The sequence below is a fragment of the Oreochromis niloticus genome, linkage group LG10, assembly GCF_001858045.2.
Source record: "Oreochromis niloticus isolate F11D_XX linkage group LG10, O_niloticus_UMD_NMBU, whole genome shotgun sequence".
Lineage (NCBI taxonomy): Eukaryota > Metazoa > Chordata > Actinopteri > Cichliformes > Cichlidae > Oreochromis > Oreochromis niloticus.
The window spans coordinates 26,431,018-26,456,458 of NC_031975.2; the positions used below are offsets into that span (position 1 = coordinate 26,431,018).

Genomic DNA, 25,441 nt, shown 5'->3' on the forward strand with positions numbered 1-25,441 from the left:
CTGTGCCCAGCTCATTGGATTGATTTTCATGGAAACTTGGAAGATGGATTGATGGAGGATCACTGTCCTTTTACCTTGTTCCACAGTAATATTGGTGAAACTAAAGGATAAAGTACAATCTTTTGGACTTAGTAAGAGCTTGCAGAAACAACAATGACAAGAGGTAACACAAGGGAGGCACAGTAACACCTAAACACTAGAAATCATTAACAAATAACCAGAAGTTAAATTGATGAATATTAATAATCACAACCCCCCACACAAAGTCACTAGACTCCAGACCATGACAGATTTCACATTTTCATTTTGTTACACTTTGTGAAGCTGGTCACATTTTGTTTATTTTTTCAGACTGTTGGAGATTGAGGAAATCTTGAGAGAATGAGATTGAGGAATGCAAAAGAGATGAACGGATAAAACACCAGCTCAGCTGAAAGGTGCTGTTTAATTACATTACTTGCGAGGTCAAACCCAGTCATATTTTTGGCTGTGGCCTTGTATTTTTGTTGCTTTGAAATTATGGTCTGGAGGTGTTTACGCCTGGGGCGGTTGATGAGGAAGCCCAACTGTACTTGAATGGCTTATCCTCTGCATTAAGGCTGGTGTATCTTTGCAATAACTGTCATGGTTGTGTTGTATGGCAAGCAGGATGAGGACCCGTATGTAGGCCTGAAGAATAAACTCAAAACGGCAGCTTTATTGCTGGAAAAACTCACGACAAATACAAACCTAAACGAGAAACTGGAAACAAGAAACTCAAACTAGAAAACAAACCATGAACTGAGAACTAGGAACTGACCAGAAACACAGAGGAGAAAAACACAGCATTGTGACGGTATGATGGGGAACAGGTGGAAACACAGCTGGGACTAATCAGACATAATGAGACAGGGGAAAGCAAAGCTCAAAACACTGGACACAGGACACGAGACTATCAAAGTAAAACAGAAAACACAAGCGACACCCACGGGTCGGCTGTCGCAGGGAAATGAACTGGAATACAGGGGGGTCATCAATGACTTCGTCAGCTGGTGTGAACAGAACCATCTTCGCATCAGTGCCAGCAAGACGAAGGAGCTGGTGCTTGACTTTAGCAAGAAGCTACCCCCTATTACGCCAGTGAACATCGAGGGCTTGGAAAACTGAAACGGTGAGGAGTACAAATACCTGGGTGTTCACCTCAGTAACAAACTGGACTGGTCCATGAACACAAATGCACTTTACAAAAGGCTCTAAGTCGTCTCCACCTGCTGAGATCCTTTGGGTTCAACAGGACTCTTCTAAGGACGTTTTACGACACTGTGGTGGCGTCTTCCATCTTTTATGCTGTGGTTTGCTGGAGTGGTGGAATGGCAGAGAGGGACAGGGGGAAACTCAACAAACTGGTCAGGAAGGGCAGCTCTGTCCTGGACTGTCCGCTGAAGTCCATCGAGCAGCTCGGGGAGGAGAGGATGCTGTCTAAGCTAACATCCATCATGGACAACACCGCAGGTCGTTCTTACCAGCAGCTGTCAGACTCTATAACACAGCTTAACACAGTTTTACATTCTTTTGGTTATCTTACTCATCAGCTTGTTTGTTCACTCTACATTTTATACAGTTTTTCTGTATATATTCTTGTACATTGTTACCTGTATATACAAACTTCAGTTGCTTATGTATATAGGACCACTTTGTGTCTTCCTTTTATATTTGATATTGTCCTTGCTATAAGAGCTGTGTAACACCCAAATCTGTCCTCTGTGGGATAATAAAGGTTTATTCTATTCTGTTCTATTCTTTTCTATTCTAAGGTCACACACTTGACACTGACTAATAATACAGACATAGCAGAGAAAACCCCAACTATCAGATGACCCCCTGTCACCAAGCGCTCTGGCAAAGGAAAACTCCTTTTTAACAGAAAGAAACCTCTGGCAGAACCATGCTCAGGGAAGGGTGGCCATCTGCAATGACCTGTTGGGATTCACGGGAGGGACACAGGACAAAGACACGAACTCTAAGAGAGCCAGAGATTAATTAATGACTAATTATTAAATGCAGACTGTTGAATAATCACAGTCAGTAAAAAATGTGTGTGAAAAGAACAAAAATCACTCACTGCACCATGGGACTCCCCCAGCAGCCTAGAGCAGTTGCAATATAACTAAGGGAGGATTAAGGGTCATATAACCCAGCCCTAACTATATGCTTTATCAAAAAGAAAGTTTTAAGCCTAGTCCTAAAAGTAAAGAGAGTTAATGTCTCCCAAATCCAAACTGGGAGCTGGTTCCACAGAAAAGGGGCCTGAAAGCTAAAGGCTCTGCCTCCCATTTTAATACCCTAAGAACCACAAACCACAGCGAAGTGATCTTTTGGGGTGATAGGGTACTACTATGAGGTCATTAACATAAGACAGCGCCTGATTATTCAGGACGCTATATTTGATGGGAAGAATTTTAAATTTGCCTCTGGAGTCATTGAAGAAATAAGATAGGTCCATTTCACTATAGATGCACTCCGGAACAAAATCAATCACACTCTCCAGGAACTCAAGACACTCCTACCCTCCCCTATTTTAGAAGAAGTTTTTAAGTTTGTGCACAAGGCTCAGCGGGCCCAACACATTAAAGGAAAAGAAAGACAACTCCAGAATTTCCAGACTTTGCAAACAAAAACGTATATTTCCCAGACAATACAGACAGGAAGAGGAAGACTCCACAACCAAGGACAGTCAGGGAAAATAGATGAAGATCTTTTAAGACAGGAACATCACTGAACATGAAAACAAGCCAAAGCACTAAACTTTGCCATTTCCCCACAACAGCTGCCCGTAGTGGACCTTATCACAACCACAGAAACTGCCATAAGAATGAATAAATTAACACAACCTGAAGCAGAGCAAACCAGGATGAAGTTTTCAGCCACTCCCTCCAGCGCAACAAGAAGTAACCCGATCAAACAGCTCCTTTCAGCTAAGCTGGTGTTTTCCTGGTTCATCTCTGTTGTTTTTTTAAAGATATCACCATTATCTAACAATCATGCCAAACTGATAAGCTTGACACAATACAAGAAACATGAGGATGTGGAACAGAAGTAAAAGGGGAAACTATAGCTCTCTTTCTTTCCCAGCAGAACTTGTTTAGCTTTGGTCTTTGTAATGTTTTTATACAGAGATATCAGTTAGATATGTACTATACATATGCGCATGAAAACCACATTGTTCTGAGAAAATGGTTGTGAGTCAAGTAATAATTAATCTGATACTCAAGGGCTATAAATCTACCCTGTGATCTTTTTCAGTTATGATTAGGAATACAACTTCTGCTTGTTAAGTGGTAATAAGCATATGGTAGAACTCAGTTCTCCTTCTACCTCCATACAACTAATTTCATTTCACCAAAACACAAAAATATGTTTTTTTTAACTAAACTGATAATAGAGTTTTAAAGAGGGCTAGAAATGACTTGTTTTCTACACTTCTTCTCAGTGTTGCGCTCTACCATTTCCTCCTAACGTTATCCGAACATGGGCATGAGCATGGGTGTCTTGCTTTTTATTAAAGAATACACAAATTACAGAAGAAACACATTTAATAAAGAATGAGTTTTAATTTTTTGTAATTTTAATATAATTAGTTATACAAATTTGTTAAACTGCAGGAATGTCTTAAAGATATAAAGACTTTGGTGACCTCTAATTTCCTGCTTCTAAATTCAGATAAAAAATTATACAATAACTTGAAGTTATTGTACTCAGCCCCAAAAATCTTAAATATGCTCTCTGCTTGTTCTAAATGGCATTACCTTGGCCTTCTTGGAGTCATTTTTTAACAGTATATGTCTTTTGGTGTGCATATGAAACAACTATGTAGGACTGCTTTCTTCCATTTGAGCTGTGGTAATCAACATGTTCTGCAGCTCTGAAGCTGACACTCAAGAAATAAGGCTGTTTGGACCTAAGTGTCACTGTTAGCTTTGGGCAAAAATCCTAAATTCAGTTTTGTGACTACAGAAAACAAGTGCATGATATTTGTTTGTGAAGGAGTGACCGGAACTGATGCCACTGTAGGACACACTGTAAAATCAGGGCTGGACTGGGACAAAAAATCGGCCCGGGCATTTTGACTGGAGACCGGGCCACCAGGATAGAGATTGAAAATGTGACATCATTCAGGGGTAAAACCGCAAAGGATTCTGGGAACTTGTGGCAAGAGGTACTAGCGCACGCAGGCTTTCAATTGAACTCAGTTACACAGCGATAAAAAGAAACCCAAAAAATGGCAAGAAGCTGTTGTATTATTAACTGCAATAGCCGGTCGCATGACAGCCACGGGAAGCCGACGGGTAAAGAGATCGTTTTTTTTATCGGATTGAAGAGAAATTTTTTAAGCCATGTTTCCGAAGTAAGAGCCGACGGATGGTCTGGATATACCAAATATAACGTCTCAGAACACTTCAGCTCACATGTTAGTCTGCTCCAAGCAGTCCCACAAAGGTCAGTGTTTCGTTGTAGTTAATACGTCATTTTTCTTAATAGAATTGGTGATATAGGTTACAAGCAAGTCTGGCGCTGAACAGAAATTGTAGCGCTATGCTCCTTTATTTATTGTGCATAAATAGTGAATTGTCCTGACACAATATTGCGTTTCGCTTCTGTTATTACCACGGTACATTGACAAAAACATATACACAGCAAAAACTGTAGTGTTGAATCAACTCCCACAGAGTTGATTTTAACATTTTTTCAGGGTTTATATAACTCCACACTCTACAGAGTTGAATTAACATTTTCAAAATAGTTAATTATTTAACACTTTGTCAGAGCTCCTTCTTTAACTCTTAAAACTGGGTTAAATTAACACTGAGCAAATTATTATTAACACCATGTTTGAGTTAATTTTAACTCACCAAACTGGGTTAAATTACCACTACACAGATTGAAAAATAACACTACTTTAACTCTTTACTCTTTTATTAAGGTAGTTTTAATCCCTAAAAGAACTATTTATGTAATAGATTAACATAACTTTTTAACGACAACAATTACAATTATGAGAATAATTTCAAGAAAACTGTACATTGTCCAAAAACATTTATTATCATGCTTCTTTTTCCCAGAAAGTGAATCAAAACATAATGAATGAAGATATAATGTACAAACTTTCATCTGCAGCACTGTATGAGTTTTGAATATCAAATGGTCTGTGACATTTGAGTTCAGTTAATTTTATGACACACCGTTCTTCAGTTTGTACTACTTTGAATGCATGGTGATGTTCATCAAAGTTTTCAGTAAAGAGTTTGTGTGTCAACAAAAAAAGTCATTTTCAACCATAAGTGTATCAATTATTTGACAAAAGACTGGCATGTCTTCCTCCATTGTACTGCAAAGAACGAGTCCAGCTTTGTACTCTACACCATCAATTTTAACCCAACTTGTTGAGAAAACATCTTTTGATAATAGCATTTCACTATTGACCACACTTTCATCTCTTAAAGAAAATGATTTAATTGGCCCAAACTCCTTCTGTTTAAGAGAAAAGGTTTCCCAGTGATAAGCAATGGCCATCTGATGCCGTTTAGCAAGCGATTTGGTGAGGTTTTTGAAATTTTTGAAATAATCTTTGAACAACTTGTGCTTAGCTTCAAACCTCATACTCCACATATACAGTAAAGGGCCAATTTTTCGAATAGAGGATGGGTAATGAATCATAAAATGATGCTTAGGAATCAACTTTCTGTGTGGATACTAGAGATGGCACGATACCACTTTTTTATGTCCGATACCGATACCGATATCATAAATTTGAATATCTGCCGATACCGATATGAATCCGATATAGTGTTTTTTAATCAATAAAACTGTTTTTTTTTAAATATCTTTGCTGCATTTTGTATAAGTTCATACTCAAGTTTAAATAAACAACAACACTAAAGCTATTCTGTTATACCTGTATGTAAAAAATACACTGCGCCCAAAATATTTCATAGTTCAGCAACACTGATCAATCTAATAAACTTAAACCTATTCCATCCTCCCAATTCTGGTATTTTAAAGAGTACTTAGCAGAAATATTAAGCAACCTAACTAATAGGGTTGCAAACTCCCAGCAAAAAAAAAAAAAACATAGGGAACCACCCCCCACCCTCCGCCTCATGATGCTTAATCGATGTAATCAACTTTAATTTGATGCAGTGTGAAAAAAAAAAAAAAAATGCACAGAAATAAATTATTTTTCAAGAATAATTAAATAGATTCAACATCTTTCTTCAACAGAATTGCAGAATTCACAGATGGTACCTTCCCAAAGGAAAAAGTAGTATAGCTTACTAGGGTATATTAGACTTAACAGTTACTATATACAGTAATGGACTTCTATACATTTTACATCAGATTAAAACTTTGGGTGTAAGATTCAGATAATTATTTATTAAAAGCTACATATTTTAAATGAGAATAAGAAAGAAAAGTATGTCTTTGTGCCCCCTTTTCCCTGTTCATGCCCTACCTGCCCCCTGGCTAAACTTTGCTAGATCCGCCCCTGCACAGTTACCAGCGGTCGGCTACGTAGAAAAGGATCCTGGTGTAGAAAGTAATATTAAATAAATTCTAACAACAGCTTATCAAGCTTAAACGCGCTGCTGTTGTTCAGCAGCTGGTTTCCTCTTTCTGGTGCAAAGTGGGCCAAAAACAAAGAAGAGAGACGGACTCGCGACAGAAAAGCCGATCAACTGATCATTAAGCAGTTTCATGAAGTAGTGGCAGGAGAGGGAGAGAGAGAGGCAGTCGCTCCATATATCGGTTGTTAAGCTTAACGCGGGAACGCTTTACAAACATTCAGAGATGAACTTACACACTTGCTTTACTTCTCTCTGGGATAACTTCCTTGGAGATGAAATGCTGGTTTGGTAGTGAGGCTACAAATACACACAGCCGCTCTATCACGTGAGCACACTGCTCCAACGTGCTACGGTTATGAGCCGAGTTACGCCATGTCGCAAGTTTTGTGAGGTGCTTTTTTGATATTTAATGGATCGGATTACATTTTTTATTTCTGGCCGATATCCGATCCAGTAATTTACGTCAGTATCGGACCGATACCGATATGTAATATCGGATCGGTCCATCTCTAGTGGATATGTGTGCTTAAATAGTTTGTGGTGGTCAATAATCAAATTCTTCAAATATATAGTCATTCCCAGAGTGAGACAAGGTGAAAAAACAATGTTCATTATTTGAAGTAACAACAATAACAAATTCCAGTGTCTGTTCCCTGCAGGAATAATGTCACCAAACAAAAGTGGGATGTTTTTCACAAGACAGAATGTCTGGATAAAGTTCAAACCAATGCTATTGCCAGCACTGATTTTAGTGGGCCGGTTTTTTCTTTCTAAAAATCCATAGTCAAAACCATAAATCCTAGAAAGCAAGTGCTGTTCTGATATGAAGTGTTGCGTAAGATACTCAAAAAGCAATTTGACCTCATACTGAGCCACACCTTCAAGAAGGTCATGCATTATATCAAATGAGTAGTTATTGCAAATATGGTAATACTGCAATGAATTGAGTGCAGAATTTCTTTTCAACCCATACAGTGACTTCAATTTAGGATTTTCCCAAAGAGACTGGCAACGTATGTCAAACAAATCTTTCCCACGAGGAATAATTTTAGGATCATCCTCACTGTACACCATTTGACAATCATTCTTCTCAATCAAACAAAGGCGACAGAAATGACGGCTACTGAACGACTCATTAAAACCAAGAATTGAGTGCATCCCTAGGTTATCTCCAGTGATCTGTGATATTGTGCCATATACCTGCTCATCAGAAAATGGAAGACTTAGCCCTTGGCTTTCCAGTTTTTTGACATCATTTATCAGTGGTTCCAGTATAACATCAAAACCATACTTTTGCAGATCTGGTGTGTGGAAAAGTGACACTAAATGAATGTTCATCAAAATGGAATTAAATTTTGGGGGCAAGTTTCTTATAACAAAATAAATACAGCCAATTTTGTGAATTCCGCGTTTAGAGCCAAGAGGATTGGCTGTTTCAAAATCATCATAGTATAGCTGAATTTGTAATGCATGCCTTTTGGCTGAAAACAAAGGGTGAGTTTTAAAGTAACTTCCATCACAAAAGTCATGATAAGCATCAGGCTCTGAGCTACACTCTCTCTGCAGGAAAACACAAATCTCTGGATTTCTAAACATGAACTTCAAAGACTCCAAAATAGGTACATATATAAAAGTATCCTTCACAGGTACTTGATCATAAGTACCAGACTTCTGATTTCGCCTGATGTCATACCTCACTCCAAGTGTTATTTCTCTAGGTTCTACAACTCCCCATTTTAGATTGAAGTATTTATTTCGTTTCCATTCTGTGTTCAGATTGGTGAAAGGGTTTTCAAAATTTTCAAAGCATTCATTTATTTATTAAAGATATGCTGGAGTCCTTTGTGGGTAACGCAGAAAGAATGGCCTGCTTTGCTTCTGAGCGAAGCTCACTTGTTAATTCCTCCAAATCGCCTACAAGTGAGGATACTAAACTGTTAGAAAGGCCACTACCCTGCAGTTTGGCCACAATGGATGCACACATTTCTTTGGATGAATCCCTTGTAAGTACTGAATCAATGCTCACTGGAACACTGGAAGAACTAGACTCTGGAAGAACACTGGGAGAACTGTGAGGAAGATTTGAGGAATTAAACTGGTCCTCCAAAGCAGGTGAAACTGTGTCATTAGAAAAACAAGCAATGGCTGAAGTTCGATCATTTTGGTCAACATTGCTGTGAAAACTACTGAGGTGCTTCCTAAAGCCTGCATAAGTTTGGAACTGAAGCCTGCAGCCTGGCTGCCAACAAAATAACTTAAACTTAGGTCCAGGATAATAACCATGTTCACCTCTTAAATGTGAAATCAGCTGCTGACTGCTGGGATAAGCTCTCTTACACAAAACACATGTCAGCATTTTAATGATTTTTACTTGGGTTGTGAGAAGAATTTCCTGGTTAAGGATTTTGGCTCTCAGGTCACGAACTCTTGGGGACTCCTTCATTTTCCCCATATCAATATTGTATACTGTTGTCTGCAGAAATGTGTAGAAATTCACAAGTGCAGCATCATAAGACACACTGAACACAAAATGAGCTTTAAAAAGCTCATCAAATGCCCCAAGGGAGCGGCTGGCCTGGCAGGGGATGAGACGCTTGTCTATGGCAACATAGAAGCTGTCGACCTTCCTCTTCTGGCGCCCAACAGCCAGGAGGTATGGCTGCTGACTCTGCTGATTCTGGAGATGCTCTTCCAAACTGCAGCAAGACTGGAGTTGAGACAAAGATACTGAGCATTAGACACAGGAGCAAGTCAGAGATAATAGCATCACAGAAATGAGTATGTAAACCTCCTTTGTAAGCTCAACTGTAATTTGTTTCATTCACCTCTTAACCAGTGACATGACAACTTATGATAAAAACTATAAATATTAAATTACCTTATGAAAGACTACAAGTCTCTCAACAGCATCAGAGGCGCTGATTTTTTGATACTTTGGTCCTCCTGGAGGTGGCAGAAGGAGATGTAACAGTAACAACAGGGAGGCCATGTCTTGGGCAATTTTTAAGGAGAACTAGAAAAGCACTTCCTAAGAAAGTTGAAATGTGCTGTCATAAACATTAAACTAACAGCTAAAGAAAACTGATGAAGCAAAGCTAACAGGTGAATGAATTGGTATTTATTAATAGAATCCTGATGCTATTGAACTTTAACTGCTTATAGCAAATCATATTTAACAAACTCACTTGCTGCCTCATCAAGATCACTTCCTGGTAGACTCTCTGCTGACTGCACCAATTGACGCAACTCTACTGTTGAGGTGAGCTGCTTGGCCTCTTTGATGATTTGATACCTAAAGATTGGATCCCATTTCTGAAGCAGCCTGGTAGATATCTCATCATCAAACAGGAGAGTGAAGTCTTGATTCACCTTTAAGAAAGAAAATCTACTACTGCCACATTCATCTTGAAATTTAAAGTGATATTAAAAATTCCACTGAATATTCTCACCAATCCTTTTGTATCCAAGAATCTTGGGAAGATAGACAGGATATCAAGACTTTTGTCAGGATCATTGATGAGCTTCTGACGATGCTGAAAGGTCTCTCTCATCTTCTGGAAAATCAAGGAAGTGTCGGATGTATGGTTCAGCAAAGAGATGGCCTCCTGGCAAGCATCTCCATCAAGCTGCATGTCGACATTAATGGGCCTTTGGGAATTTGGGCCCCCTGAAGAAAAACACACAAACATAAAAGCATGGGTGCTGAGCAGATAGGTAAATGAAAACAAAATAGTATATAATGTAAATGAGAACATTATCTAGTTTGTGGACACTTAATTTCTTACCTCCTTCTTGAGCAAAGCCAGTGGAGCTACTTGGTGGTGCAGATCCTCGTCTAGTCTTTCTCTGTATCGTTTTCAGACGCCAAGAAATGTATCCAGTGCTGCTTGCAGCATCATAGAAGTGTTCCTAAATGTAAATACATTCAAAAATAATGTGTTGTCAATCTGAAAATTTTCAGACACAAATCCCAATGATGCACAGCATGAAAATTATGTAAACAAAGTGCAATAACAGTGACTATACATAGCCTTTCTTGGAGTATGGGTCTTTCAGGGATGGGAACAATGTCACTACCCCTAGCGCGTACTGTTCTCTAACAGCTTTGGTGGGGAGGTGCCTGAAAAACGATTTTAAATTAGCATGCTTAAGCAATGGCAAAATAGTAACTTGTATTTAAAAAAAAAAAAAAAAATGCACAAATAGAACACACATACCCATGGCAATCAATCATGTGAGCCACTATTATATTGACCATTTTTCTTCTGGTAGCATCTGTTAGAGTTTGTGTTGTGTGATATTCCTGGAGAACCTCTTCACCACCTGAATTGGTTCCAAGTACACCTTCAATTAACTTGAGAAAAAAAAGATGCAAAAAGTGAGGAATAGCTTTTCTACATATTAAGAATAATGAAGTAGAAAAATATGAGAACTGAGTTTTGTCACAACCTTTTTAGCAGATGCTGCATCAACAGTACCCTCAACTCTTGTTTTCTTCCTGGGACCCTCATCTAGAAGTATAGTTGATGTACTTGCATTTGAGCTGAAGCTTGAGTCAGAACAATCAGATGCAGAAGACAAGGAGCAATCAGAAAATTCTAAAAGGAAAAAACAACATTCTGTAAGGTGTAGAAAAAAAATCTGGCTGCAGATTTTTAACTAACAAAGCAACATCACACTGCAGACCTGACTCATTTAAATTAACTGATCTCAATGTTCAAACAGCTGATTGGTCAAATTGTGTGCTCCTGATTATTTGGAACAACCAGCAGCCACACGGCCCTTCCCCGTGTCTGGTGTTGAGTTTGCCCCTTTAAATTTCTCACCATCACTTGAGAAAACTGTTAGGACCACAGTGCCTTGGCTGATAAGGTCACTGAAAATCACTTCATCAACTTCTGTCCCTGTTGCATCTTTGTACACTACTTTTGCATCAGGTGGCAGGCAAAATCTCTCGATGACTGGAAAAGATAAGATATATCTGAGTGCACCTTTTAAGTAAACTGTTCTTGCCTCACATTCACTAAAGTGATACACCACTGTATGATTCAAGAGACTTGGCGAAACGCCCTACAAAAAATTCTGTCCCCCCCAACTAAAATTAGGTAAGATATAAACAAACCTTTTTCATGAAACTGCATAAACTCAAACCGCCCATCAACCTCTTCCAACTTCACATACTTCTGCTGTTGGCAGTATCGAACCTGGACCAGCATTTTACTGAGACAAAATAATAACAAAAATGGCATACTAGTAAGTATTTGACATTTAGAGCAATTCAAGCAAAAATGATTAAAACACTGACATATACCGTACATGGTGATTAGTACTGACCATGCGTTTGAATTTCACTGCAATAACATTTAATGTTATCAAATAAACCTGTGTCTGTCCATGCAGGAGTCCAATTGATACACAACACAATACAAAATACATGTTAATCTATGGTGTAGTTTACACCAGACACGGAGTGCTACGAAGCGATTGTTTCGGTATCTGGTCTATTTTTTGCGTGGGCCACGCATGTTCCGCAGGAAGTTACACCAAGACACAAGACAATAAGATAAGATAAGATAACCTTTATTAGTCCCACACGTGGGAAATTTGTTTTCCAGGCAATTTTGAAGATAAAAGCTATTCTCCAAAATAAAATACTGCGATTGACAAATGCGATCAGATTCGTGTATGAAAAGAGACAATAGAGATGAAAATAAACACATCGCAAAGGAGGGGACAGCCTAACTGACTATGTTTGGGGCGGGTGTCTCAAAGGGAGAAGAGAGTGAGACAGAGAGAGAGACAGATTAGAGACAAGTCAACGATGAACGATGTCAAAGTAAAAGCAGGAGTGATTAAAACAAGCTCTCTTCAATTATTTTGGGATGTTATTTACTTATCAATTGTGAAAAAATTGCTCTGAATAAACAGAGGAGCAAAAACGCTCATGAACTGGCGTGGAGAAAGACGTGTCTGTGTGAACAGGGGAAAAGCTGAACGTGGCGCGGCGCTACCACGTGCAGTGTCTACCGTCACTCACGAGTAAAAAGACTGCAACATTAACATTAGCATTGAAGGCTAAATAGAATTTTCGACACATCTCCTCCTCTATTAAAGCTCGTTTTCAGCAACCGAACACCAAGAAACATCAAGAAAACCTCACTGCACCGATAGAATACCGTGAATTTTATATAAGTTTGAATTACTTACCGTTTGTGTAAAATACTCCAAGCAGCAACACGGCAGGCATCCACCACGGTGTAACCTGCAGAAGCACATGGAAAATCGGCCCGGCAGAGCAAACTATTAATTGATCCACAGGTTTACCTGGGCAAAAGCCCAGGGGCCTACCAAGATAAATAACTCTCTTCAGAGTTTGTCTGTGAAGGTTCTCAGTCATCCAGGTCATCGTAGTCAAAGGAGTTTGCAAAGAAAAAGCGTCTGGACTTCTTTAAGTTGCTTGAAGACGTTTCACCTCTCATCCGAGAAGCTTCTTCAGTTCTAAGGTCAAATGGCCGAGAGTCCCAGATTTAAACTCAGTGGGAGTTTTCAATGAACTTCAGGTCCAGGGTATATGCAAATTATACCCTGGACCACAGAGGGTTAAATTTGAAAACAGTTTAAAAAAAAAACATCCCCATTCTAAAATGTCATGTGACAATCTGATTCATAAAGAGTGATGATGTCACAAGGACATCATGCCTTTGATCCTTGGAAGTGTTTTCCTTAAATAGGGGTCAGGAGCAGCAAGTTTTAGTCAGTTTGTTCGCAGCCTTCAAACGTTCGACCAGAGATATATTTGAAAGTATTTGTAAACCTCTTCAGAGTCACTGTGCACAGCATTCAAAATGGATCGACGAAAACGCCAACAAAAAATAAAAAATCTTGCTGCCTCTACTTCGAGGTCTGGGCGGCCACTCACTTCAAGAGGGATGACTGATATGACACGATCCATTAGTGCCTCATCAGTCCAAAGGACATTACAGGAAAACTCCGACCTACATGCAAAAATTAAACAAATTGAAGAAGAGAAGCTTCAACTGGAGGAGAAGTGCAGACAATTGGAAGCACGAAATCAAGAGCTGGAAAAACAACAGCAACGCCAGCCTTACACAAAAATTATTAGTGAGGCCTGGACAGGAAAGTTTGGTGAAGCACGACAGAAGATTTTGTTCCTGATGAAGGAAAACAAGACAAAGAGTGCTGAATTAAAAGAAACGTCTGCCCAGCTTCAACGCACGAACGCTACTATTGGGGAGATGCAAAGGGATCTCCAAAACATGGAGCAAAAGAATCAGGCGCTCCAAGGAAGGCTTGATGAAGCTATGGAACAAAATGCACAAATCCTCGGACAGAAAAAGGAAGAGGTCACACAAATGCAGGACCAACTCAAAGGCATAAAGGAAAAATACGAAGTGCTGAAAGTCAGGCTGGATGAAACAGAGTGCAAAAATAAAGAGCTTCTTCGAGAGAAAGAGCAACAGGAAGAAAAACTACGTTCAAAGATGCAGCGTAGGATCAATGAAATGGCGACAAAACACTCAGAGGTCATTAATGACATGTTGTTGAACTCGGACAACTTGAAGCGCGAAAACGCTGAAATGCTTGCGCAAAAGCAGCAACAAGAGAAAATAAATGAAGACCTGCAGCGTAAGCTTCAAGAAATCACAAGAAGAAATGAGCAGTTAAAAAAGATCCACAAGGAAAAACAACAGCAAAATACAGACAAGTGCAATCTATTAAAAGAAATGGAGCAAAGATGCCAGAAGCTTGAGAAGGAAGTTGAAGGAACAACCGATCAGTTGAGAACCCTCATCCTAGAGAAAAAAGTGCTCGTGGAAAAGCTCATGGAAAAGAAGAAAAAACGTTTCCGCTTCTTCTGGAGGAGGGACACTCCTGCTTTTTCTACTTTTTCTATTTTTTCTACTGCTGATGTCACCTCGTCTCCCTCCACCTCTGTTCCATCTTAATTTTCACCTCTCCTCTCCCCTTCTCCCTTTCTCTCCTAACACTTCTTCCCTCTCTCCTTCATCTTTTTTCTTTTTTCACCCTGACCCCCAACCAGTCCCGGCAGTTGACTGCCCCTCCTGAGCCTGGTTCTGCCGGAAGTTTCTGCCCGTTTAAAGGCAGTTTTTCTTCTCCACTGTCGCCTAGTGCTTGCTCAGAGGGGATTGTTGGGGTTTTCTCTTTTCCCCTTCTTATTACCGTTTTCCTTTATTTACCGATTTGTTTTGTTTACTTTCCTTTTACGTTGTTTCTTTATTTACTTGTTTAACTTTTTTTTCAACTTATGTAATAAACTAATAAACCAATTGAATTTATCCTCTGAGTATTTTACATCTAATCTTTAAAGAATATTTCCAAAACATTTTCAAACATCACGATATGTCTTTTGTTTGCTTGTTAAAACCCCGTAAATGGTGAAGTAAAAACCCTGTGATATGGTTTAAAACATCAAAATAGACTAAACAACTAGTCTAAAACTAAGAGACACAGGATAAAGTTGGTGTGAAGGTTTCAGTCTGTGAATGAATCTAAGCACCATCACCTTAACTTTAAATTCATCTCTGTTACCCTTTTTGTAACTGAACTCTGACCGTGAGCACCACAGCCACTGCGCACCAGTCACACGCACTTTAAATCCATCACAGTAAACCAGTTAGTTTACCTCAGTTTGTTTTGCAGCACATTTTACAACATGCAAATGCATAATGTGCCATGTACAGACTCAAAATCTGATTTAAAAACATGAGGACTGACCTGTAAGCTTTACATTTACAGTTTATCACATACCACTGAGCAGTTCTTACCTGTAAAATTCTAACCCCTGAGAAGAGATATTTTACTGTTATTTTATCATTGCATCAGAATCATTTAATAAGCATTGCATTGAAGCGTTTATTGAAGCTATTGACATTACATTAAAGTTTATATTACAGTGATTGTTATAACCTCATGTTAATCTTCTATTCACAGGGGTTAGTATAATCATATAATCTTTCATTGCAGGTGTAACCGTGATCATCTTTATACATATTACAGTTTGGTGCTTATTATAGAGTTGTGCTCAAGTCAGTAAGGGTTAAAAGCTACAGTCAGCGGGATGTCTGGCTGATCTATTGAGTGAAGTGACGTAGAGCATAGAAGGCTGCACACGCTTACAAAACACTTATATCATGTTATTCTTTATGAGCTTTTATTCAGTCATATATTTTGTTAAACTTTAAGTAGTGGCATTTGATTAGAACATTTATTCAACATATTACATATATGGTCTCAGTTAGGTCATGGCACACATGAAGAGTTGGCCTCTGTCCTTACAGACAGAGTGGATGCTGAGGTCGAGACACACATGCACACACAAACAGTCGTTGGACTCATGTTTAGGCAGTAGTTCAAATATTCAAATAATAGTTTGCAAAGCCTTGTAGCTGTAAGATTATGTTTGCAAAAGAGACAGTTTGTTCTAGGGGATAAGCAGAGTTAGAAGATTACCGGGAAGGATCTGGCCTCGGGAAGAAGAAGATGTCCTTTTAAATGTGTCAGAAGTTGTCAACAGAACATGTTTGTTTTTGAAACTCATGTATGTACGATATCTTCTTGACGCATAAAAATCCATAGTCAAAACCATAAATCCTAGAAAGCAAGTTCTGTTCTGATATGAAGTGTTGCGTAAGATACTCAAAAAGCAATTTGACCTCATACTGAGCCACACCTTCAAGAAGGTCATGCATTATATCAAATGAGTAGTTATTGCAAATATGGTAATACTGCAATGAATTGAGTGCAGAATTTCTTTTCAACCCATACAGTGACTTCAATTTAGGATTTTCCCGAAGAGACTGGCAACGTATGTCAAACAAATCTTTCCCACGAGGAATAATTTTAGGATCATCCTCACTGTACACCATTTGACAATCATTCTTCTCAATCAAACAAAGGCGACAGAAATGACGGCTACTGAACGACTCATTAAAACCAAGAATTGAGTGCATCCCTAGGTTATCTCCAGTGATCTGTGATATTGTGCCATATACCTGCTCATCAGAAAATGGAAGACTTAGCCCTTGGCTTTCCAGTTTTTTGACATCATTTATCAGTGGTTCCAGTATAACATCAAAACCATACTTTTGCAGATCTGGTGTGTGGAAAAGTGACACTAAATGAATGTTCATCAAAATGGAATTAAATTTTGGGGGCAAGTTTCTTATAACAAAATAAATACAGCCAATTTTGTGAATTCCGCGTTTAGAGCCAAGAGGATTGGCTGTTTCAAAATCATCATAGTATAGCTGAATTTGTAATGCATGCCTTTTGGCTGAAAACAAAGGGTGAGTTTTAAAGTAACTTCCATCACAAAAGTCATGATAAGCATCAGGCTCTGAGCTACACTCTCTCTGCAGGAAAACACAAATCTCTGGATTTCTAAACATGAACTTCAAAGACTCCAAAATAGGTACATATATAAAAGTATCCTTCACAGGTACTTGATCATAAGTACCAGACTTCTGATTTCGCCTGATGTCATACCTCACTCCAAGTGTTATTTCTCTAGGTTCTACAACTCCCCATTTTAGATTGAAGTATTTATTTCGTTTCCATTCTGTGTTCAGATTGGTGAAAGGGTTTTCAAAATTTTCAAAGCATTCATTTATTTATTAAAGATATGCTGGAGTCCTTTGTGGGTAACGCAGAAAGAATGGCCTGCTTTGCTTCTGAGCGAAGCTCACTTGTTAATTCCTCCAAATCGCCTACAAGTGAGGATACTAAACTGTTAGAAAGGCCACTACCCTGCAGTTTGGCCACAATGGATGCACACATTTCTTTGGATGAATCCCTTGTAAGTACTGAATCAATGCTCACTGGAACACTGGAAGAACTAGACTCTGGAAGAACACTGGGAGAACTGTGAGGAAGATTTGAGGAATTAAACTGGTCCTCCAAAGCAGGTGAAACTGTGTCATTAGAAAAACAAGCAATGGCTGAAGTTCGATCATTTTGGTCAACATTGCTGTGAAAACTACTGAGGTGCTTCCTAAAGCCTGCATAAGTTTGGAACTGAAGCCTGCAGCCTGGCTGCCAACAAAATAACTTAAACTTAGGTCCAGGATAATAACCATGTTCACCTCTTAAATGTGAAATCAGCTGCTGACTGCTGGGATAAGCTCTCTTACACAAAACACATGTCAGCATTTTAATGATTTTTACTTGGGTTGTGAGAAGAATTTCCTGGTTAAGGATTTTGGCTCTCAGGTCACGAACTCTTGGGGACTCCTTCATTTTCCCCATATCAATATTGTATACTGTTGTCTGCAGAAATGTGTAGAAATTCACAAGTGCAGCATCATAAGACACACTGAACACAAAATGAGCTTTAAAAAGCTCATCAAATGCCCCAAGGGAGCGGCTGGCCTGGCAGGGGATGAGACGCTTGTCTATGGCAACATAGAAGCTGTCGACCTTCCTCTTCTGGCGCCCAACAGCCAGGAGGTATGGCTGCTGACTCTGCTGATTCTGGAGATGCTCTTCCAAACTGCAGCAAGACTGGAGTTGAGACAAAGATACTGAGCATTAGACACAGGAGCAAGTCAGAGATAATAGCATCACAGAAATGAGTATGTAAACCTCCTTTGCTTGGACTTGAATAACACTGTTTAATAACTCCAACACTGAACACTATTTGAATCAGAATGTGTTAAAATGACACTTTGAGAGTGGAAATCAACTCTAACATGTGTAACCCTGAAATTTTAACACTCCAGTTTTTGCTGTGTACTTTTATTCACAGGATAAAACAGTTGTTTTGTATCACTAATTGTCCAGTGCGATTACAACATACAATATTACTGCTACATTTCTGTAATGCCTACCAGAAATTATTTCCACTACTAATTAATTACCGTTGAGCTCAAAAGTTATATTAATAAACGGTTAACGAATGTGTATTTATGAAGACGATTTGTGAGACTGGTAAACTTACCTTTGTTTGTACGATGGTCTTTCGTTCTACCCGGTGCATTTCAAGGTCCTTTACCCATCCGTCCGTAAACTGTACCCGGGCTTGTTGCAGTGACCTGAAGGTACTAAAAACTTCATGAGTGTATGCACTCACTCCAAGAACCGTATAATTATAAATCTGAGCGTGGTGAAAGTTGGGCAGCACGCTAACGTCTTTTGTCCACTCTGTGTGCTCGTAAGGGTCTGACCCTCTCACTCCTTTGATTTTTTTTCCTCGTATCTTTTCTTTGCCTTTTCATCAAGTCTGTCTTTGTACGGACCGGCATTGGTCTCCTTAGTTTTGTACATTCCTTTTTTGAGTGGCAAGGAAAAACCAAGAAGGTATTGGAACCGGAGAATGAACGTTTTGCGGTGATGCAAATGCTTGCGTTTGATGCGGTACTTGGATTGTTTTGCCACGAGTTACCAGCATGCAATGCGCGAAAGTCACGTGATCTGTCAATCTATAGGAAAAACCATAAAGCCTTTGTCTGTGAAGGTTCTCAGTCATCCAGGTCATCGTAGACTAAGGAGCTTGGAAAGAAAAGCGTCTGGACTTCTTGAGTTGCTTGAAGACGTTTCACCTCTCATCCAAGAAGCTTCTTCAGTTCTAAGGATCAGTGGTGGAGAGTCCCAGATTTAACCTAGTGGGAGTTTCCCCCCGAAAGGGGGACAAAGGACCCCCTGGTGATCCTCTGATCACATGAGCCAAGGTGTGAAAGCGGGTGTGGGTCCTAATCAGCCAGAGTTTTGGGTGAGCTCATTGTGAAACCTGGCCCCACCCTATCATGTGATTTCCTGAGGTCAGATGGCCCAGGATGTGAGTGGGCGTTAAGGCGTCTGGGAAGGGATCTCAAAACTGGATTATAGATGGCAGACAGTTGGTGTCGTAAACCACCGCCTCTGTTCAAAGATGGTCGCTCACAGTGGACGTAAATGGCTTCTTTCACTCCTCTTTCAAACCATCTGTCCAAAATGTGAACGTTGGCATCCTCGAAAGAGTGACCTTTATCCTTAAGATGCAGATGGACTGCTGAGTCTTGTCCCGTGGAGGTGGCTCTTCTATGTTGTGCCATGCGCTTGTGAAGTGGCTGTTTGGTTTCTCCGATGTAGAGGTCTGGGCATTCCTCGCTGCACTGTACAGCATACACCACATTGTTAAGTTTGTGTTTAGGAGTTTTGTCTTTAGGGTGAACCAGTTTCTGTCTGAGTGTGTTGCTGGGTCTGAAGTACACTGGGATGTTGTGTTTGGAGAAAACTCTCCTGAGTTTCTCTGATACACCGGCTACATAGGGGATGACAATGTTGTTGCGTTTGTCCTTCTTATCCTCCCTCGCTGGTGTCTGATCGTCTTTTCTGTGCATCTTTGCTGACTTTATAAATGCCCAATTAGGGTAGCCACATGTTTTGAGTGCTTCCTTTACATGTGTGCGTTCCTTCTTTTTCCCTTCAGGCTTAGAGGGAACAGTTTACCGGAAGCCCACACACACGGACCAGTACCTCCTCTTTGACTCCCATCACCCTCTGGAACACAAACTTGGAGTAATCAGGACCCTACACCACCGGGCAGAACATCGGAGAAACCAAAAATACTTTTTTTTTTTAAATACAAGTTACTATTTTGCCATTACTTAAGCATGCTAATTTAAAATTGTTTTTCAGGCACCTCCCCACCAAAGCTGTTAGAGAACAGTACGCGCTAGGGGTAGTGACATTGTTCCCATCCCTGAAAGACCCATACTCCAAGAAAGGCTATGTATAGTCACTGTTATTGCACTTTGTTTACATAATTTTCATGCTGTGCATCATTGGGATTTGTGTGCGTTGACATTTAAGTTCTGAAAATTTTCAGATTGACAACACATTATTTTTGAATGTATTTACATTTTAGGAACACTTCTATGATGCTGCAAGCAGCACTGGATACATTTCTTGGCGTCTGAAAACGATACAGAGAAAGACTAGACGAGGATCTGCACCACCAAGTAGCTCCACTGGCTTTGCTCAAGAAGGAGGTAAGAAATTAAGTGTCCACAAACTAGATAATGTTCTCATTTACATTATATACTATTTTGTTTTCATTTACCTATCTGCTCAGCACCCATGCTTTTATGTTTGTGTGTTTTTCTTCAGGGGGCCCAAATTCCCAAAGGCCCATTAATGTCGACATGCAGCTTGATGGAGATGCTTGCCAGGAGGCCATCTCTTTGCTGAACCATACATCCGACACTTCCTTGATTTTCCAGAAGATGAGAGAGACCTTTCAGCATCGTCAGAAGCTCATCAATGATCCTGACAAAAGTCTTGATATCCTGTCTATCTTCCCAAGATTCTTGGATACAAAAGGATTGGTGAGAATATTCAGTGGAATTTTTAATATCACTTTAAATTTCAAGATGAATGTGGCAGTAGTAGATTTTCTTTCTTAAAGGTGAATCAAGACTTCACTCTCCTGTTTGATGATGAGATATCTACCAGGCTGCTTCAGAAATGGGATCCAATCTTTAGGTATCAAATCATCAAAGAGGCCAAGCAGCTCACCTCAACAGTAGAGTTGCGTCAATTGGTGCAGTCAGCAGAGAGTCTACCAGGAAGTGATCTTGATGAGGCAGCAAGTGAGTTTGTTAAATATGATTTGCTATAAGCAGTTAAAGTTCAATAGCATCAGGATTCTATTAATAAATACCAATTCATTCACCTGTTAGCTTTGCTTCATCAGTTTTCTTTAGCTGTTAGTTTAATGTTTATGACAGCACATTTCAACTTTCTTAGGAAGTGCTTTTCTAGTTCTCCTTAAAAATTGCCCAAGACATGGCCTCCCTGTTGTTACTGTTACATCTCCTTCTGCCACCTCCAGGAGGACCAAAGTATCAAAAAATCAGCGCCTCTGATGCTGTTGAGAGACTTGTAGTCTTTCATAAGGTAATTTAATATTTATAGTTTTTATCATAAGTTGTCATGTCACTGGTTAAGAGGTGAATGAAACAAATTACAGTTGAGCTTACAAAGGAGGTTTACATACTCATTTCTGTGATGCTATTATCTCTGACTTGCTCCTGTGTCTAATGCTCAGTATCTTTGTCTCAACTCCAGTCTTGCTGCAGTTTGGAAGAGCATCTCCAGAATCAGCAGAGTCAGCAGCCATACCTCCTGGCTGTTGGGCGCCAGAAGAGGAAGGTCGACAGCTTCTATGTTGCCATAGACAAGCGTCTCATCCCCTGCCAGGCCAGCCGCTCCCTTGGGGCATTTGATGAGCTTTTTAAAGCTCATTTTGTGTTCAGTGTGTCTTATGATGCTGCACTTGTGAATTTCTACACATTTCTGCAGACAACAGTATACAATATTGATATGGGGAAAATGAAGGAGTCCCCAAGAGTTCGTGACCTGAGAGCCAAAATCCTTAACCAGGAAATTCTTCTCACAACCCAAGTAAAAATCATTAAAATGCTGACATGTGTTTTGTGTAAGAGAGCTTATCCCAGCAGTCAGCAGCTGATTTCACATTTAAGAGGTGAACATGGTTATTATCCTGGACCTAAGTTTAAGTTATTTTGTTGGCAGCCAGGCTGCAGGCTTCAGTTCCAAACTTATGCAGGCTTTAGGAAGCACCTCAGTAGTTTTCACAGCAATGTTGACCAAAATGATCGAACTTCAGCCATTGCTTGTTTTTCTAATGACACAGTTTCACCTGCTTTGGAGGACCAGTTTAATTCCTCAAATCTTCCTCACAGTTCTCCCAGTGTTCTTCCAGAGTCTAGTTCTTCCAGTGTTCCAGTGAGCATTGATTCAGTACTTACAAGGGATTCATCCAAAGAAATGTGTGCATCCATTGTGGCCAAACTGCAGGGTAGTGGCCTTTCTAACAGTTTAGTATCCTCACTTGTAGGCGATTTGGAGGAATTAACAAGTGAGCTTCGCTCAGAAGCAAAGCAGGCCATTCTTTCTGCGTTACCCACAAAGGACTCCAGCATATCTTTAATAAATAAATGAATGCTTTGAAAATTTTGAAAACCCTTTCACCAATCTGAACACAGAATGGAAACGAAATAAATACTTCAATCTAAAATGGGGAGTTGTAGAACCTAGAGAAATAACACTTGGAGTGAGGTATGACATCAGGCGAAATCAGAAGTCTGGTACTTATGATCAAGTACCTGTGAAGGATACTTTTATATATGTACCTATTTTGGAGTCTTTGAAGTTCATGTTTAGAAATCCAGAGATTTGTGTTTTCCTGCAGAGAGAGTGTAGCTCAGAGCCTGATGCTTATCATGACTTTTGTGATGGAAGTTACTTTAAAACTCACCCTTTGTTTTCAGCCAAAAGGCATGCATTACAAATTCAGCTATACTATGATGATTTTGAAACAGCCAATCCTCTTGGCTCTAAACGCGGAATTCACAAAATTGGCTGTATTTATTTTGTTATAAGAAACTTGCCCCCAAAATTTAATTCCATTTTGATGAACATTCATTTAGTGTCACTTTTCCACACACCAGATCTGCAAAAGTATGGTTTTGATGTTATACTGGAACCACTGATAAATGATGTCAAAAAACTGGAAAGCCAAGGGCTAAGTCTTCCATTTTCTGATGAGCAGGTATATGGCACAATATCACAGATCACTGGAGATAACCTAGGGATGCACTCAATTCTTGGTTTTAATGAGTCGTTCAGTAGCCGTCATTTCTGTCGCCTTTGTTTGATTGAGAAGAATGATTGTCAAATGGTGTACAGTGAGGATGATCCTAAAATTATTCCTCGTGGGAAAGATTTGTTTGACATACGTTGCCAGTCTCTTCGGGAAAATCCTAAATTGAAGTCACTGTATGGGTTGAAAAGAAATTCTGCACTCAATTCATTGCAGTATTACCATATTTGCAATAACTACTCATTTGATATAATGCATGACCTTCTTGAAGGTGTGGCTCAGTATGAGGTCAAATTGCTTTTTGAGTATCTTACGCAACACTTCATATCAGAACAGAACTTGCTTTCTAGGATTTATGGTTTTGACTATGGATTTTTATGCGTCAAGAAGATATCGTACATACATGAGTTTCAAAACAAACATGTTCTGTTGACAACTTCTGACACATTTAAAAGGACATCTTCTTCTTCCCGAGGCCAGATCCTTCCCGGTAATCTTCTAACTCTGCTTATCCCCTAGAACAAACTGTCTCTTTTGCAAACATAATCTTACAGCTACAAGGCTTTGCAAACTATTATTTGAATATTTGAACTACTGCCTAAACATGAGTCCAACGACTGTTTGTGTGTGCATGTGTGTCTCGACCTCAGCATCCACTCTGTCTGTAAGGACAGAGGCCAACTCTTCATGTGTGCCATAACCTAACTGAGACCATATATGTAATATGTTGAATAAATGTTCTAATCAAATGCCACTACTTAAAGTTTAACAAAATATATGACTGAATAAAAGCTCATAAAGAATAACATGATATAAGTGTTTTGTAAGCGTGTGCAGCCTTCTATGCTCTACGTCACTTCACTCAATAGATCAGCCAGACATCCCGCTGACTGTAGCTTTTAACCCTTACTGACTTGAGCACAACTCTATAATAAGCACCAAACTGTAATATGTATAAAGATGATCACGGTTACACCTGCAATGAAAGATTATATGATTATACTAACCCCTGTGAATAGAAGATTAACATGAGGTTATAACAATCACTGTAATATAAACTTTAATGTAATGTCAATAGCTTCAATAAACGCTTCAATGCAATGCTTATTAAATGATTCTGATGCAATGATAAAATAACAGTAAAATATCTCTTCTCAGGGGTTAGAATTTTACAGGTAAGAACTGCTCAGTGGTATGTGATAAACTGTAAATGTAAAGCTTACAGGTCAGTCCTCATGTTTTAAATCAGATTTGAGTCTGTACATGGCACATTATGCATTTGCATGTTGTAAAATGTGCTGCAAAACAAACTGAGGTAAACTAACTGGTTTACTGTGATGGATTTAAAGTGCGTGTGACTGGTGCGCAGTGGCTGTGGTGCTCAAGGTCAGAGTTCAGTTACAAAAAGGGTAACAGAGATGAATTTAAAGTTAAGGTGATGGTGCTTAGATTCATTCACAGACTGAAACCTTCACACCAACTTTATCCTGTGTCTCTTAGTTTTAGACTAGTTGTTTAGTCTATTTTGATGTTTTAAACCATATCACAGGGTTTTTACTTCACCATTTACGGGGTTTTAACAAGCAAACAAAAGACATATCGTGATGTTTGAAAATGTTTTGGAAATATTCTTTAAAGATTAGATGTAAAATACTCAGAGGATAAATTCAATTGGTTTATTAGTTTATTACATAAGTTGAAAAAAAAAGTTAAACAAGTAAATAAAGAAACAACGTAAAAGAAAAGTAAACAAAACAAATCGGTAAATAAAGGAAAACGGTAATAAGAAGGGGAAAAGAGAAAACCCCAACAATCCCCTCTGAGCAAGCACTAGGCGACAGTGGAGAAGAAAAACTGCCTTTAAACGGGCAGAAACTTCTGGCAGAACCAGGCTCAGGAGGGGCAGTCAACTGCCGGGACTGGTTGGGGGGTCAGGGTGAAAAAAGAAAAAAGATGAAGGAGAGAGGGAAGAAGTGTTAGGAGAGAAAGGGAGAAGGGGAGAGGAGAGGTGAAAATTAAGATGGAACAGAGGTGGAGGGAGACGAGGTGACATCAGCAGTAGAAAAAATAGAAAAAGTAGAAAAAGCAGGAGTGTCCCTCCTCCAGAAGAAGCGGAAACGTTTTTTCTTCTTTTCCATGAGCTTTTCCACGAGCACTTTTTTCTCTAGGATGAGGTTTCTCAACTGATCGGTTG

At 39.4% G+C, this 25,441-nt stretch overlaps 3 protein-coding genes across 7 annotated transcripts; 1 reads left to right on the top strand and 2 right to left on the bottom strand.

Annotated features, from left to right (window-relative positions):
- Positions 1–7,435: 7,435 nt before the first annotated feature.
- Positions 7,436–13,023, bottom strand: LOC109203921 (uncharacterized). Of its 5 annotated transcripts, none has more exons than XM_019364090.2 (11): positions 12,810–12,944; positions 11,725–11,822; positions 11,429–11,563; positions 11,052–11,200; positions 10,820–10,956; positions 10,629–10,722; positions 10,388–10,511; positions 10,052–10,269; positions 9,788–9,971; positions 9,481–9,545; positions 7,436–9,309 (listed from the first exon to the last, which is right to left on the bottom strand). In XM_019364090.2, the coding sequence occupies exons 2-11, from the start codon at positions 11,816–11,818 to the stop codon at positions 8,413–8,415; spliced, it is 2,097 nt and encodes a 698-aa protein (XP_019219635.1). In that variant the 5' UTR covers positions 11,819–11,822; positions 12,810–12,944; the 3' UTR covers positions 7,436–8,412. The 5 variants fall into 5 exon arrangements, with proteins under 5 accessions (XP_019219635.1, XP_025766710.1, XP_025766709.1 ...); XM_025910927.1 differs by having other exon boundaries at positions 9,167–9,309; positions 9,481–9,630; XM_025910925.1 differs by lacking the exon at positions 11,429–11,563.
- A 3,184-nt stretch (positions 13,024–16,207) lies between these two features.
- LOC112848050 (uncharacterized) lies at positions 16,208–18,663 on the bottom strand. Its single transcript, XM_025910929.1, has 2 exons — positions 18,580–18,663; positions 16,208–18,143 (listed from the first exon to the last, which is right to left on the bottom strand). Exons 1-2 carry the CDS (start codon positions 18,616–18,618, stop codon positions 17,247–17,249), a joined length of 936 nt encoding a protein of 311 aa, XP_025766714.1. The 5' UTR covers positions 18,619–18,663; the 3' UTR covers positions 16,208–17,246.
- Positions 18,664–20,263: 1,600 nt separating this feature from the next.
- LOC100702959 (uncharacterized) lies at positions 20,264–23,625 on the top strand. The gene is made up of 6 exons (XM_025910928.1): positions 20,264–20,352; positions 20,488–20,611; positions 20,730–20,947; positions 21,028–21,211; positions 21,454–21,518; positions 21,690–23,625. The coding sequence occupies exons 3-6, from the start codon at positions 20,765–20,767 to the stop codon at positions 22,584–22,586; spliced, it is 1,329 nt and encodes a 442-aa protein (XP_025766713.1). The 5' UTR covers positions 20,264–20,352; positions 20,488–20,611; positions 20,730–20,764; the 3' UTR covers positions 22,587–23,625.
- The last annotated feature ends 1,816 nt before the right edge of the window (positions 23,626–25,441 follow it).

Coding starts and splice junctions, on each gene's coding strand:
- LOC112848050 (XM_025910929.1), bottom strand. CDS start 18,618: ATGCACCGGGTAGAACGAAAGACCATCGTACAAACAAAG. Junction 18,144..18,579: donor AGACCATCGTACAAACAAAG/GTAAGTTTACCA, acceptor TCTCAACTCCAG/TCTTGCTGCAGTTTGGAAGA.
- LOC100702959 (XM_025910928.1), top strand. CDS start 20,765: ATGCAGCTTGATGGAGATGCTTGCCAGGAGGCCATCTCTTTGCTGAAC. Junction 20,948..21,027: donor TCTTGGATACAAAAGGATTG/GTGAGAATATTC, acceptor TCTTTCTTAAAG/GTGAATCAAGACTTCACTCT. Junction 21,212..21,453: donor TGATCTTGATGAGGCAGCAA/GTGAGTTTGTTA, acceptor TGCCACCTCCAG/GAGGACCAAAGTATCAAAAA.
- LOC109203921 (XM_019364090.2), bottom strand. CDS start 11,818: ATGCTGGTCCAGGTTCGATACTGCCAACAGCAGAAGTATGTGAAGTTG. Junction 10,723..10,819: donor CACATGATTGATTGCCATGG/GTATGTGTGTTC, acceptor ATCGTTTTTCAG/GCACCTCCCCACCAAAGCTG. Junction 9,310..9,480: donor GACTTGTAGTCTTTCATAAG/GTAATTTAATAT, acceptor TCTCAACTCCAG/TCTTGCTGCAGTTTGGAAGA.